Raw genomic sequence first — 16976 nt, forward strand, 5'->3', positions numbered from 1 at the left:
TTTTTTTAACCATTCTGAATGTTGCCATGGCAACTCGGGCCTAATCGCAGCACTCAGAACAAGTGGCGTGATTAACGCAACATTTCTTTGTGCACCACACACACACACACACACACACACACACACACACACACACAGAGAGAGAGAGTTGTGTGTGCAGTTTTCTTGTTTTGTTTTAGTTCATATTGAACACTTTAGTCAAGCTTTTATTTCTTATTAAAAGGTTTTGTTAATACTTTATTTCTTAATAATATTTTTATTCCATGTGCAGTACCTTTGTTTTTTTGTAAATGCTTCCCTTTTTACGCTAACATCTCTCTGTCTCTTCTGTACCCCTGTGTATCTTTGTCTCTTCTGAGGTTTTTATCGCTTTGTCTCTGCCCTATCTCTTTCTCATGCCTCCTTTTTCCTCTGTTCTCTTTTTCCCTTTATTTTTGCTCTCTCTCTCTATCTCTCTCTCTCCCTCTCTGCTCACAAGTGAATGCTTTAGTTTGAAGACTGTGATGATGACAAGGGCTGTCTTGCTGCAGAAACCTTGACTCTCTGACCTTGGACATAAACAACACACAGACAGACAGACAGAGAGTGAGAGAGAGAGAGAGAGAGAGACAGAGAGAGAGAGAGAACAATTTAGCAATTGAGAAGAAGGACAAAAATTGACAAATAAAAACATAAGGTAATTGACCGCCGGAGTGTCTGTACCCTGGGGGTTGAAAAGAAAAACACATTACTGTAGATAAAGAGTGCATGCTGAATGCTTTGAAGGACAAATCCTTATTGAAACTCATTTCAGCATGTGCCAGTCATTGAAGGGATATATATATATATATATATATATATATATATATATATATATATATATATCATGTATAAAGGAGGAAAACGTACTACTGAATGAATGGTGTAACTTTGTGCTAAGAGTATGCGTGCTAATTAGTGTATCTGTACAAGCCTGTCAAAAGTGTCACACGTTTCAGATTAGTACCTTTAATTTGTAAGCAAACAAAAATGGGGCATAAAGTTTATTTTTAAAATGTTGTCAAAAAAAAAAAGGTTAGTTACTACAAAAATAATAATAGTAATCATTTTAGCATATTAAAATATCTTGAATATATTCAAATCTAGTATTTCCTATTATATTCTATTATAAAAATAAACCTGATATAAGATTATTAAAACTATTTTTTAGACATTTGTAATAATTTCACGCTTTATTTAGTTTATGATTCTACTGACAGATAATTTAGCCTCTTTCTAGAAATGAATGATAAAAATGAATGATTGAAATTAGTACACATGTTCAGAAATAGATTTAATAATCTTATAATTGGATTATATTAGGGAATACTGTACATGATGCATTTGACTGTATTTATGGTATTTCATTTGCTAAGATGCCATTTTTTTTGCTGGACTCTACAGCTATATTTTTATTCCTCATCAATGTAAATGTAAGACAACAGCCATGTCAGTCATGTTTCTGGGTAAAATATAGATTGTTTTTACATACCTTTTAGTAAATAGATTAGTACATACACTGATCATTCATAAATTAAAACCACTGAGAGGTGAAGTGAACAACATTGATTATCTCATTACAATGGCAGCTCTGAAGGGCAGGGATATATGAGGCAGTAAGTGAACAGTCAGGCTTAGAATCAGGAAAAATGGGCAAGCGTAAGGATCTGAGCGACTTTGACAAGGGCCCAATTGTGAAGGCTTGACGACTGGGTCAGAGCATCTCCAAAACGGCAGGTCTTGTAGGGTGTTCCTAGTATGCAGTGGTTAGTACCTACCCAAAGTGGTCCAGGGAAGAACAACTGGTGAACCAGCGACAGGGTCATGGGCGCATAAGGATCACTGATACATGTGGAGAGCGAATTCTAGCCCGTCTGGTCCGATCCCACAGAAGAGCTACTTTAGCACAAATTGCTGAGAAAGATAACGCTGGCTATGATAGAAAGGAGTGAGAACACACAGTGCATCACAGCTTGCTGTGTACGGGGCTGCGTAACTGCAGACCGGTCAGAGCGCCCATGCTGACTCCTGTACACCGCCGAAAGCCTCTACAATGGGCAAGTGAGCATAAGAATTGGACCATGGAGCAATGGAAGAAGGTGGCCTGGTCTGATGAATCACGTTTTCCTTTACATCACGTGGATGTCGGGTGCGTGTGCGTCGCTTACCTTTAGAAGAGACGCTACCAGGATGCGCCACGGGAAGAACGCATGCCAGCGGAGGTAGCATGATGCTGGTGTAAAATGGCTGGTGTTTTAGCTGGAATACTATCATGCACAAGAAAAGCTGAAAAATGACAGGATAGAAGCCAGAGCGATAAAGAATAAGACAGAGGCAGGAAATGGAGGAGAAACGAGATGCAGTGCTTGCCATGCTGAGCTGAATAACTCGTTTCTGGTTCTGCAATAAGCTTAATTAGGATCAGGGTGATTTTGCTGATGACTGGTATTAAAACATCACCTGTCGTCACACACAGAGAACAAGGAAGCAGCTGTCAAACAAGCAGACGAGTGCGACTGCTCGTGTGATTAAGAAAATAAAAAGGATCACACTGTTTTTGGACACCACATGCGCACGCACACATACTTGTCAGCGCTCTCAGCTGCGCATTTTTTTTAAACTGAGGAAATTACACGTTGTCTACTTCCCCAGCTGCCTTTCAGTGTGTGTGTGTGTTTGCACATGAAGAAGAGAGAAAGAAATTCTCAGTCAGATCATAATTAGCAGTATTCCGATTTATTTTGCCCGTATGAGTCTCCTGCTCAGTTGAGTGGAACTGCCTGGGTTTTGCACTAATGATGCAATGGGCTGGTTAAGCAGTGAGAATTTGACAAAGTCTTCTTTACTCCTTTTAACCAGAACACACACCAAAGTTTTCCATTAAAAACCCCCATTCTTTATCGTACATTGTTAGACAACAGAAAAACATAATACACTGTTACATAGCTAGTGCGTCCGTTTGGAAAGTGTAGTTGTTCACCCACAGCTTTTAATTACAAAATGGTGATATTTAACAAAAAGCCTTTTAACTTAGATCTCCTCTGTAATGTATACATTACCCCCCCCCCCCCCCCATATCCGCTGTTTCAGACACCGCGGATTCACTTAACCGTGGTTGAGCGTTGGTCTGAAAAATTCAATAGAAAATTCCAGAAACGCATTAAACATTCATCATTTAAATTGCATGCCGTTCTAAGTAACGTTAATCATCCCTTTGTCCAGTGTATCCACACTGTATACGGTACCCACCCATCTCGGTTAACAGATCAACTCTCATGGTATCACAGCTCTTGTGTTCAAGTATCCCCTATTTTGCTTAATAATGGCCCTAAAGCGTGAGAGTAGTGATGCTGGCTAGTCGGACGTGCCTCCTTTAAGTGAAAAGGTGAAAATTGTCAATTTAATAGGAAAGGGGAAAAAAATCGTATGCTGAGGTTGAAGAACAGATCTTCTAACTGTGAAATTTGTGCTATTACTAAACTTTATCATAGATATGTAGAGTATTGTTCGCTACTATCCACGGTTTCAGGCGTCCGCTAAAGGGCTTGGATACAGGAGTCCTACTGTATTATACAGTATACAGAGGTGCCAGTGGTTACTTACTTTCACACTGACTTTATCCTGGTGAATTTTGACCTGTGAATGGGCAAATCGGGTTCTAGTAAGCCAATAGAAAACAAGAAGGTGGGCCAGTGGTGTATTTAGGTCGGTTAAAAGAAAAAAAGACTTTTGCTTTCTTGTTTGATAAGTTGTTTTAATATGCATGATATTTTTCCTTCATTCAGGGCAGTTTATGGACATGAACTGGACTTCACACCGTGCATGTGCACTAACCTTGTTATGGCTACGTTCACGTTAATCTGGAGAATTTGAAAACACATGTTTTTCTCGTGGTTTTGGCTTTTTGTCCACACTGACACGGCGTTTTTGTCCAGCGAACACAGAGCTTTACGAAAACGCACGCCCAAGCGGATACATTTGAAGATGTCATTTTTCACATTGTGGAAAACGGAGATATTGAACGATCAGTCCCTCCAGGATTTTGTGAAATTAACGCAGAATCAAGGTAACGCCGCAATATTCGGAGGAGCTTGCAATTTTTGTAAAAAATTACCTCCGATTTTCCGTAGGTTTGGGCCAAGACATGTCATGTGACGTTATCGCAACACAATCGCAACTTGAGTACAGCTGAAAGCTCGCATTTACCAACAAACATCACAACGAAAGACAATTTGCAATTTCGCCAATTCAAGTAGTTTTCCCGCAACATCCCCCCCTACACACACTCAAAACTCATAAAAAATTTTATAAAAGCCGCATCAAAATCAACCATTTTTGGCTGCAACAATCACAAAAAAATATCCTGTAAGGACTGAAAAATTATGACGTATTTTTAGTCATGAGACGCAGTCATGTGACCCATCAAACGTAAAACAAACAAGGTGGTGGATGATGTGCTGCAGTGGTTGTGCTGCTATCCAGTTTGAGAGCATTTTTAAAGATTAATGTCACTTTGTACAACCTTCATTTTGGATTTTTTTTTCAACTCTGGGCTTTTCCTTGACGTCAATTCAAAGAGATGGAAAGTAAATAAACGCCTGACGGAAATGACTTCTTTTGACATGTTTTTTTTTTTTTTTTACGCATGTGCAGTATAGAGATGTGAGCATTTTCAGACATTTCAGTGTGGATGAGCAGTTTATGGAAACTGTTTGAAAGTGTAGACGGCGAGCGTTTTTGAAATGAAAATGCCGTTTTGAGATCTATCCGGATTAATGTGGACGTAGCCTATGATAGTATAAAGTAAGCTTCTAGCCTTAGCTGGTTGCTTATAAACCCAAACAGTTCTGCAGACTGAAGATAGTTTATCGTTTACACTGTTAGCATGGAGCTGTCTATAACATTTCTGTTTTTTTTTTTCTTTCTCTTGTTTTTATTTCAATTGTCTCTCTTCCTGATAGGAATGTGTTGTTAGCAGTTGTGCTGGCACTTCTGTAATAGAATCATGTTTGGAAATGATATGTGTAGCGGGTGTTGAACTGAGACTCTAGATATATTCGAAAGCCCATTTAGATGATTTAAATGCAATAAATGTAGATTTACTGTGCATTAAAAAGGCCTCACCTCTTAGCTCATTTAATAAGAGGGGAACAAAAAGAACGAGGGATAGAGAGAAAGTGTGTTTTTCTTACTAAGCCTAGAGGTGGTCACGGTGCTGTTTCAAGCCTGGGTGTTCTTTATAATTGTAAAACACACACACACACACACACACACACTCCAGAGGGCCACAGGGTGAGAGAAAGTCTAGTTAAGCCATTAAGGCAGACAATTGGCTCAAATTGAGAGGGAGATGGAGAGAATGAATGTGTGTCAGAGAGAGAGAGAGAGAGAGAGAGAGACAAAAAGAGAAGGATGAAGAGAATGCGGAGGCAGGAGAGGATCCACTTGACAATTTAATCTGAGCCCCAGGACTTGCACACTTACACACACACACACACACACACACACACACACACTCATACACACTATAATTTCTCATCACCTAATCAGGAGAGAAAGCATAAATGTGTGTGAAAGAGAGAAAAAGGTGCTTCATGTATCAGCAGCAAGCTTTTATCTACACCCATCAGCTGCAGTGTGTGCGTGGGTGTGTGTGTGTGTGTGTGTATGTGACTGTATGTGTGTGTACGGTTCCTGCTACATCCTGTGACTTGTGCCTTTGTCTTCCTGGAGTTCGACACCAAGAGCAAAACAATTAGCAATTGTGAGTGTGACTAGCGAGCAAACACACACACACACACACACACACACACACACACACACACACACTCACACTCAGCACCCTGACACTCGCTGTCCCCTCTGTACATGCTGGGTTGGTAGGATTGTTAATAGCTCCTGTGGCGGTGTGTGATGCTCGTCCTTGTAGCCGTTACTACTACCGATCGGCGTTGAGCAGGCGCTCTTATCGCCGTGGTAACTACAGACCGAATTATTGGGCCAGCAGTTGCAGTGGGGAATCGTTTTATTTGGTGATGGCTTTTAAATCATTTAAGGATTTTGGCGTTTCGGCCGAGAGAATCGGCTCCTTCTGTAAGAGGTGGATGAACCGGGTGCAGAGGTCTGTGTTCTCTCACGCTCTTTCTTGTCCCTTTTTCTTTTTTAGCTTGTACCTTCTTTGTTGGTGATTCTGACTCGTTATCTCCATCCTTCTTTCTTTTGGTGTAAAATGAGACATGGCCTTTGGAGAGGAGAGCAACTTGTGCTAATTAACATCTAACACCTCACACACGTTTCTCTCAGCAGTAAGCTAAATATCCAAAACCTCTCTCTCTGTTTGCATCTATTGTTAGTTTCTTTATTTATTGCTTCAATTTCTCTTTCTTTCTTTCTTTCTTTCTTCTATTATGCTACCGTTACATCTATGGTTAGCCTATATGCTAATGAAGTACTGTCTTTCTGCTGGGTGTGGAGGCCTTGTGCCAACGTGGCATCCATTAACCATCATACCCACTTTTATTCTTTCTTGCATTCTAAAACACATCTTTGTTAATGGTCATCCTTTCTTTCCTTTTAGACTCAACATAAAGAAAGTAGTCTTTCACATTTGTACTAAAAAAACAATAAGAACGTGTATAAGCAAGTCGTGTCAATCAATAACATGCACAAGGAGACACGCTTTAAAATAATCAAACATTCTGGTCCTCATTATTTTACTTTTTTTGTCCTTTAAATGACTGTGAGTCGTTTTGGTGTAGATAAAATTTAATTAACAAAATGGCTGCTGTACACGGAAAAAAAATCCACTGTCATCTAGTGGATAGATAATACAGAGGACTCGGATACAAAGTCATACTGTAACTCGGCCCTGGGAGTCACACGATAATGCATATATGTAACAGAAACATTTTGAAAAGGAAAAAAAGAAAGAAATGAGGAAAAAGTGCCATGTCAGTTTTCATCTGTTCAACTACTTTTCATTATATATACAGTCATGTGAAAAATAAGTACACCACATGGAAATTGTTGGCTTTTTTGACATATTTGGACAAGCAAACATTTGATCATTTTTGAAACAGTGCCTATTAATAAAGGTGATGTACTTGAACAAAACCACAAGTTAAAAATGAGCTTTTTCAATGATTTATTCAACATAAATATCAATAGATGTGGCATTGTTCTGTGGAAAAAGAACACCCTTGGCCTCAGAAGCTAGCACTGCCCCCTTTAGCAGAAATAAGTTCTTCTAGGCGTTTTGCATAATTGTCCACCAGTCTCTGACATCAGCTTGCTGGGATTTCTGACCACTCTTTGATGCAATATTCTTTCAGTTGCAAGGTGTTTGAGGGTTTTCTTGCATGTGCTGCCCGTTTCAAATCTCCCCACATTTCAATGGGATTCAAATCCGGGCTTTGACTAGGCCATTTTATCACCCTCCATTTCTTCTTTTGAAGACATTGCTTGGTGGATTTGCTAGTGTGCTTAGAATCATTATTCTGTTGAAAAGTGCATTTTCAGTTCAACTTCACCTGTCAGACAGATGGCCTCACATTATCTTCAGGCACTCTTTGATATGATGTGGAGTTCATAGTTGAATCAATGAATGTAAGCTGTCCAGTCCCTGAGGCAGTAAAGCAACCCCAAACCATAACATTACCACCACTGTGCTTCACAGTTGGTATGAGGTGCTTCTCCTGAAAATCTGTCTTTGAGCTATGCCAAACATGTCTGCTGTTACTGTGGCCAAACAACTCTATCTTTTGACTTGTTTGTCCAGAGCACATTATTCCATAAGGCCTGGTCTTTGCCTATATGCTCACTGGCAAACTGTAGTCTTGCAAAGGCTTTTTCCTGGCACGCCTCCCATGCAGGTCAAATTTGTGCAAGCTTTTTCTGATTGTAGACGCATGCACTTTGACACTAACAGTTGCAAGACTTACTAGCAGATCCTGTGATGAAATTTTGGGGTTCTTGGAGACTCAGACGATCTGCTCTTGGGCTGAATTTGCTGGGACGGCCAGTCCTGGACAAATTGGCAGTTACAGTGGAATGATGTATTTCAAATAATTTGGAGATCTTTTTAAATCCCTTGCCAGACTCATAGGCATCCACAACCTTTTTTCTGAAGGCCTTACACAACTCTTTGATCTTGGCATGATGCCACCACACACCTCAATAGCAAAGGGAACACCAGACACTAGATGTAATAGTGGTATAAATCAGACAGGCTCCACCTGCATACCATAAGCAGGTTCTAATCACTGGCACACAATCTTCAACACCTGATTCTAATTTTATGGATTTGAAGGTGTGATAAATGTAGGGGTGTACTTACTTTTTCCATGTGACTGAATAGTTTTTTTTGTTCATTTAAATTGTGAAAATTACTGCAAAAAGTCAATTTAATGTGTCATTTGATAGAGTGTATTAATTTTATTAACAGGCACTGTTTCAAAGATGATCAAATGTTTGCTTGTCCAAATATGTCAAAAAAGCCAACAATTTCCATGGGGTGTACTTATTTTTTTTCACATGACTGTATTTATAGGTGTAGATATTTTGGGATGCACCAAGAAAGTGGAACAGATACACTGATTCCACCCCCCCCACCCCCATTCCTCTAGCTGTATCTATTTGTGTCTGCAGTTCCTACTTTAGCTCTCTGTCAGTCTCCATGACATTCTTGCTCTATACCCATATCTTATTTCTTTGTCTGTGCTTCCTACTTTATTTTTTGTTAATCTACTGAGTATTTTGGCTAGCAAGTGGCAGCAAACAAAATACAGTTGAGGTAAAAAGTTTACATATGTCTTGCAGAATCTGCAAAATGTTAAAATGCTAAAACAATTAAGGGGGATCATAAAAATTGGCATTTTGTTTTTTATTTAGTACTGCCCTGAATAAGCTATTTCACATAACAAAGGGCAAAAACGTGAGCAAAAAATCAAGAGAGGGGTCAGGTGATCGGCAAACAGGCGTAAACAGGTCATAGACGAGAATCAGAAACGTGAGGACAAAACAGGATCAAAACCACGAAACACGGAACAAAGATCAAAGGTTTGGTACGGGTCTGGCGGAAAACACTGAAACACACGATACTTCAACCCGAACAAAGACACACGAGGGGTTTAAATACTAAACGTAATCAAGGGTAAAACATAAAGAGCAGAGATACATTAGGAGACAACCAATAATGTAACAGGGATGAAAACAGGACAGAAACCAAAACAAAACAGTAAACACAGTCAATGTCATAAACCTGGAAAGGTGCAGTGTCGGCGCAAGGGGAAATCTCTGACACACTACAGTATGTTGACTAAATAAGACTATATATCGGAGAATGTTAAGCAAGTAAGGTGACACATTCCTAGTGGAAAAAATGAAATGAAATGTCAGGCAACATTTGAAACGGATAACAAAAATACCTTCCATTGTGTCACATACAGTATCTTAAAGAAAAGTACCTTCACTGGTACAGGACTCAAAGCATGTCTATGGAGAACACTATTATTAGTGTTTACTAGCGTGCACTCTGTCACATATCTATCTCTCTAACATGAATATCTAAGTCTGTGATATCTTCACACCTGTGATGTCATGAGACTGAAATGACTCCTGGGTCTGGATGCGTGAATTGGTGTGAAACTGGTGGGATAAACATGTTAGGACAGTGTTCTAAACTATACGGTAGGTAGTGTCACAGATCTTCTCCGTTCTGAATGCTTGTTGCAGATTGCTTTCATCTTTCACTTGTTTACAACATCCTTAAATAAATTATTTAGATTTTTTTTGTTAACTTTCTGACACTTTTGATGCAACAGCAGTGAATATATAATGGACACACCCCTTTGCCTGACAGACTATAAATAATGCACGCTCCAAATCCATCAGGACCCTATCCAGGATAATAAGTGAATAAATGAATGAATGTAGGGCTGGGTGATATATCATATCATATCATATCACGATAACTGAGGACATTTCTATGATACATGATGCGTATCACGATACATAATAGCTAACAAAGTGTCTGCAAAACAGTTGTAAAATAAACAAAAAATTGTTAAACTGAGTTTGACGATCCTTTTCTTTAATCAATGATATCCATTCAGTACCATTTAATTTGTAATTCTTAAAAATGTATGAATATATATATATATATATATATATATATATATATATATATATATATATATATATACAGGTGCATCTAAAAAAAATTATATTGTGGGAAAAGTACATTTTTTTCCATAATTTAATTCAAAAAGTGGAATTTTCATATATTGTAGATTCATTACATATAAAGTGAAATATTTCAAGTCTTTTTTGTTTTAATCTTGATGATTACGGCTGACAGCTCACGGAAATCAAAAATCCAGTATCTCAAAATATTACAATAAAGAATTTATAATACAGAAATGTCGACCTTATGAAAAGTATGTTAATTTATGCACTCAATACTTGGTCAGGGTTTTAATCCTTTTGCACGTATTACTGCATCAATGCGGCGTGGCATGGAGGCAATCAGCCTGTGGCACTGCTGAGGTGTTCTGGAAGCCCAGGTTGCTTTGATAGCAGCCTTCAGCTCGTCTGTATTGTTGGGTCTGGTGTCTCTCATAGATTCTGTGGGGTTCAGGTCAGTAATACCATGGTCAGTAAACCAGTTACTAGTAGTTTTGGCACTGTGGACAGGTGCAGAGTCCTGCTGGAAAAGGAAATCAGCATCCCCATAAAGCTCGTCAGCAGATGGAATCATGAAGTGCTCTAAAATCTCCTGGTAGATGCTGCATCGACTCTCGACTTGAGAAAACACAGTGGACCAACACGAGCAGAGCACACGGCACCCCAAATCATCACTGACTGTGGAAACTTCACACTGGACTTCAAGCAACTTGGATTCTGTTCCTCTCCACTCTTCTCCAGACTCTGGGACCTTGATTTCCAAATGAAATGCAACATTTACTTTCATCTTCCCCATGAGTGTGGTTGTGTGTACTGAACCAGACTAAGAGATTAAAGGCTCAGGAAACCTTTGCAGGTGTTTTGAGTTAATTAGCTGATTAGAGTTCTTCTCAGGTTGACATTTCTGTATTATTCATTCTTTATTCGAATATTTTGAGATACTGGACTTTTTTTATTTCCATGAGTTATAAGCCATAATCATCAAGATTAAAGCATAAAAAGTTTTGAAATATTGCACTTTATGCACCTGCATATCTCACCATACCAACAATATCTCAGAAAAGTGTATCACATAATCGTTCATGTTTGCTATGAAATTTAATTATCAACATCCCCAACAATGACAAAGAAACATTGCCATATTATCCTCTGTCATATTATACCATGTATCTTATTTATGAAGATGCTTTGTGCAGGTTCTGGTTATGATTCTGAAAGCGATGCTTTGGTAAAATCAGCCCAAATCAGAGCTGTTCGAATTTACTGCAGAGCCTCCTGACATTTTAGAGACATCACACACACACACACACACTTCATTCTGACCTCTGAAGCTCTCTGAATCGCTGCTGAAGACACTTTTGATCAAAGTTTTAGTCAGTCAGCCAAGTGGATCTACACTGAAATGAATCTGCAGGAATTTTTCAATTACTGCTCCTGTTATTCTTTTACTCTTTCTCACTCACTTTCAACATTTCTGTCCTCTTTCTTGATCTTTTATGAATCTCTGTTTTTTTACTCCACTGAATTCAGTATCATTCAGTAGCCATGACAGGTAAGATTGTTAAACCCCACCCTCTCTCTCTTTTTCTCTTTGTCCAGTAACGGCACAGCTGGGAAGATGAACGGAGCTCTGGAGCATTCGGATCAACCCGATCCAGACGCGATTAAGATGTTCGTGGGTCAGATCCCTCGCTCCTGGTCTGAGAAGGAGCTGAAGGAGCTGTTTGAACCGTATGGGGCCGTCTATCAGATTAACATCCTGAGAGACCGCAGTCAAAACCCACCACAGAGCAAAGGTACAAACACACACACATTGTCCTTGGCAAACAATTATATCTCAAATATGCATACAGTGCTGTGAAAAAGTATTTGCCCCATCCTGATTTCTTCTGTTTTTGTGTCTATCTCATATTTTTTTCAGAAATTAAAACAAAATCTAAGATAAAACAAAGGCAATCTGAGTAAACACGAAATACAGTTTTTAAATGAAAATGTTATTTATTGACGCAAAAAAATTATCCAATACCAACTGGGCCTGTGTGAAAATGTATTTGCCCCGTAATAATGAGGTTCAGCTGGACTAGACACAACCAGGCCTGATTACTGCAAATCCTGTTCAATCAAATCAACACTTAAATAGAACTTTTTCAACAGCGTGAAGTTGGTTTAAAGGCCTGACCCAATAACACACTATGTCAAAGTTGAAAGAAATTCCAGAAATGATGAGGAAAAAGGTGACTGAAATACATCAGTCTGGGAAAGGTTACAAAGCTATTTCAAAGGCTCTGGGACTCCAAAGAACCACAGGCACAGTTATTAACTCTAAATGGAAAAACTCAGCACAGTACTGAACCTTCCCAGAAGTGGCTGACCTTCCAAAATTCCTCCAAGAGCACAGCAACTACTCATCCAGGAAGCAACAAAAGAGGCAAGGACAACATCAAAGGACCTACAGTCCTCTCTTGCATCAATAAAGGTCACTGTTCATGACTCCACTATCAGAAAGACACTGAGCAAAAATGGCCTCCATAGATGAGTGGTGAGGTGAAAACCACTGCTAACCCAGAAGAACATTAAGGCTCATCTGAATTTTGCCAAAACACATCTTGATGATCCTCAAAGCTTTTGGGAGAATGTTCTGTGGACTGATGAGTGGAAAGTGGAACTGTTTGGAAGACAGGGGTCCCGTTACATCTGGTGTAATCCAAACACAGAATTCCACAAAAAAAACATCATATCTACGGTCAAGCATGGTGGTGGAGGTGTGATGGTGTGGGGATGCTTTACTGCTTCAGGGCCTGGGCAACTTACAGTAATTGAGGGAAACATGAATTCTGATCTCTCCCAGAAAATCCTAAAGGAGAATGTCCGGTCTTCAGTCCGTAAGTTGAAACTGGATTCTGCGAAGCATTTAGGTGAATTATTCACCTAAATGCATTCACAGCATTCACCTAATAGGACAGAATTCCACAAAAAAAACATCATATCTACGGTCAAGCATGGTGGTGGAGGTGTGATGGTGTGGGGATGCTTTACTGCTTCAGGGCCTGGGCAACTTACAGTAATTGAGGGAAACATGAATTCTGATCTCTCCCAGAAAATCCTAAAGGAGAATGTCCGGTCTTCAGTCCGTAAGTTGAAACTGGATTCTGCAAAGCATTTAGGTGAATTATATCTCTAAAACATTTAGGTGAGGTGCATCTCATTGTGGCCTGCTACAGCCTTTAGAGTCTAAAATTGTGTTTTTAAATAACTTTTCTATGTTAAAACTTATGTCATTTTAATGAATGCCGGGACAACGTCGACATTTTAACTCAGTGGGTGGAATTACCAGATGGTCCCTTAGGCAAGTTGCACTGTGATTTGCGCCCTCTTACTGCCTTTGAAAATCACATAATGAACTTCTCGGCGCGAAGCAACATGTTTGAAGCCACTGATGGATTCTGCACGTTTTCATTACACCCGGGTTAGGCGAGCATGCCACAAATGAAATGACACCAACACAAAAAATAATAAGACGGGAAGAACGCATAAATGAGGCATATTTGAAATCTTTTCTGAACAAAAATCGGTTTTACACATAGCGAATTAATAATTTAATCTTCAATATTAAAAATGAAAAAATTAATGAACGCGCCAGCATTCGTATTTTGTCTTTAAATTTTGAAACCAAAAACGAATGAACGCAATGTACACGGACCAGCGATGAACAAACAGTCTGAACTGGGCAAGGCAAAAACTCACAAAAACACTGGACAGAAAAAGGGTCAAAACTGTAGAATCAATCGTGATATATAAGGCTTGCTAACAACAGAAAACAAGGTTACTAAGTTTATACTTCGCAAAGAATATACCGACTGAAGTTTACATTGTGTTATTTTACATTGTGTGTGTGAGTGTGAGCCTGATTGAACCCAGGTGTGCTGTGTTAGGAGCTAGGCGATCGTGTGTTATGGGTATTGGAGTCCGTGGCGGCCATATTTGTAGGTCGCTGTGCTTGCTGGGAAGTGACAGGTCCCTGACAGGCTGTGACATGACAGATATACACAAAAACAGAAGAAATCAGGATGAGGGCAAATACTCCTTCGCAGCACTGTATATCAAATAATTATTACGTGGATTATCACATGATTTTCCCTCATTTAATAATAGCCACTGTTAAGCATTTGTTTTTCATTTTTAACTTTTTAATTCATGTTTATGAAAGATTTACCATGTAACAAACAGTAGCAAACAGTTCACGATATTATGATGTCAACATAATAATAAAACCGAGGTCAGAAATTTGCTTTGTGTTTAAATGCTATATGACTGAAACAGCATCAACGTTTTCACTAATAATTAGCCAATAATTAGTACATATTTTTAATATGTCAGATTTGTTCACGCTCGTTGAAAGGGCTCAGCCATGTGTTCCCAGTCTTTCAGCCCCCTGTTTCTCTCAGCTGAAGTTAATTAAGTAAAAATGTAGTTAGTTTAGTTAGTAATCTCTGAAGTTATATATTGTTTCCATTACTAAAGCACACTTGAGGAATTCAAGTCAAAGACATATTTAAAAGTGTGTCTTTTAAATTAGAATGAAATAGTAGGCACACAAAATTCAATTCTCCATACAATATATTTTCCATACAGCAAAAATAAGCCTTGGCTGAATTTGTGTCTTAGGTTTCCATGGTCAATTGATTAAAACATTCACAATGATAAAAATATAATAACTGTAACTCCGTAATGTCACAGAATTTGTGTGCTCCATTCGTACTCATACATATACATATACATATATATATATATATATATATATATATATATATATATATATATATATATATATATATATATATATATATAAACAGTCTAAAACAAAACATAAACTGTGCATTGAAATGGAATAAAGTTCAACATGGCAGAGCTTTCACTGGTGAGACTGGAAGGGGGGCGTGTCTGAAGGAACCCGCTATTCCCATTCTGCTGTTAGCTAGTTTTGCTGACTCATGCAGCCATCTTTATCCCTAGATGTGTTTTAGAATTGTGCGTTCTCTAATACCAAATACAAACTGTGGTGATTTCTTTAATGTGGAGCAAAGGCAGCGTGAGTGTATGTGCATCTATATGTGTCTGTTTGTGTGTGTGTTTTGCTTTGTGTCTTCGTCTAGCAATAGAGAGCAACACAGAAGGGCAGTGACACTGTGACACTGCAATGTTTTGGTCCATGAGTTAGTGCCCTGAACCGAAGTGCCCTGATACACCAGACCTTAAGAGTTCTGTGGGGATTTTTATTTATTTATTTATTTTTACAATTCCTGCTTGCTGTTTTTCTCTAAGCTAATACATAATATTATTATGCTAGTATGCTATCGTATTACCACGTGAACAACACAATCATTAGCAAAACCCCTGTTGTCTCTCCCGATTTGAGAAAAAAATCATGGTGTTGGAATGACAAAGTGCAGACCACAACCTCATTGAGATGCTGTGGCTGGATCTTAAGAGAGCTGTTCCTTCAAACTGAAGCAATGTTGTAAAGAAACTTGGGCCACAATTTCTCTATAACGATGTGAGAGACTGATAAACTCATACAGAAAACATTAGCTTCAAGTTATTGCTGCTAAAGGTGGTTCTACGTGTTACTAATTGATAGGGTGTACTTATTTTTTCGCACCTGCTTTCCGAATGTTGGTTTACTTTTTTTTTTTGGTACTGATAATGACTACATATTGAATTCTGATCAATATTGAGGTTATTTGTTTGTTTATAGAAGTTGGTGAGGACCACACAATAGTTATTTAGAACCTGAACATAGAATTAAAAACGTAGAATTGATAAAAGGTGTATTTTCTTTTTCTCCATGACGGTATATGTGTTTTGAGGCAGGACAGTAATCAGAAATATGACCGTAGAGACCCTTTTGCGAGTCTCCTTCCTGTGTTGTATTGGAGAAACCATTAAATACTGTAGCTGAGGGAATAAAGATATTTGACTTGATACTCTTTCAGGTTTCTTCCACCTCATCGAGTCGATTCTCGCAGGATTTAAATCATATTGATCAATCCCAATTAAATGCTGTTAGGATCAGTCTCGGCGTGATTACTGATTACTCACAGCAGTGCATGTGAAGGTGTTCTATTGAACATTAAGCAGTAAATAAATGCAGCTTGCAGTGTTTTTGTAGCTTGAGTAGAGATAATCATTAGCAATGAATATTCCCTCTGTCTTGCTCTTTCTCACACACTCGCTCACACACAGCTCATACTGCGCTCATGTTGGCCACTTGTAAAGTCTTGTTTCTGTCCAGTGTAATTTGCACATTAAAAGGGCACTGTCTTGTGATTTGTGACCAGTCACTGTCATCTTATGGCTGTTGTTCGCTGTGGAGATCCTCTGAGACAGAAGGATTATAAATTAAAAATGGTCTGAGATTAATCACTGTAGTTCCACATTCTATAGATAATGTCTGTTATACGTCAGGTGGCAAAGAAGCCAAGACAGTGACGTTTACTACAGTAATATGCATGAACATCATTAGAGAAACGTGTTGAAATGTGGACAACTGACAAAGCAAAACTTGTGGGACAGCAGGCTGCTGCAGGAAGTGACATCATTAGGTAAAAACTTCTATGTACTATGTATGTACTATATACTATGTATGTAAAAACTACTTATGTAGAAAAAGTTCACAAACATTTTGAACACAAATTCAGAGACAAAAAGGTTTCCTTTGCTGAGGTTAGGGTTAGATTTACAGAGGTTTACATACGCTTTGCAGAATCTGCTAGATG

General features: G+C 38.7%; 1 protein-coding gene across 12 annotated transcripts in view; it reads left to right on the plus strand.

Moving 5' to 3' along the window:
• The window catches only part of celf2 (cugbp, Elav-like family member 2), a 177652-nt gene that overhangs the window by 100298 nt on the left and 60378 nt on the right, over positions 1 to 16976 (plus strand). For all 12 annotated transcript variants that reach the window (XM_053650243.1, XM_053650245.1, XM_053650244.1 and 9 more), the window contains one exon: positions 11800 to 11996. In XM_053650243.1, the coding sequence (XP_053506218.1) occupies positions 11800 to 11996 (197 nt within the window). The remainder of the gene's footprint in view (positions 1 to 11799; positions 11997 to 16976) is intronic.

This window comes from Ictalurus furcatus, chromosome 19 (genome assembly GCF_023375685.1).
Source record: "Ictalurus furcatus strain D&B chromosome 19, Billie_1.0, whole genome shotgun sequence".
Taxonomy (NCBI): Eukaryota; Metazoa; Chordata; class Actinopteri; order Siluriformes; family Ictaluridae; genus Ictalurus; species Ictalurus furcatus.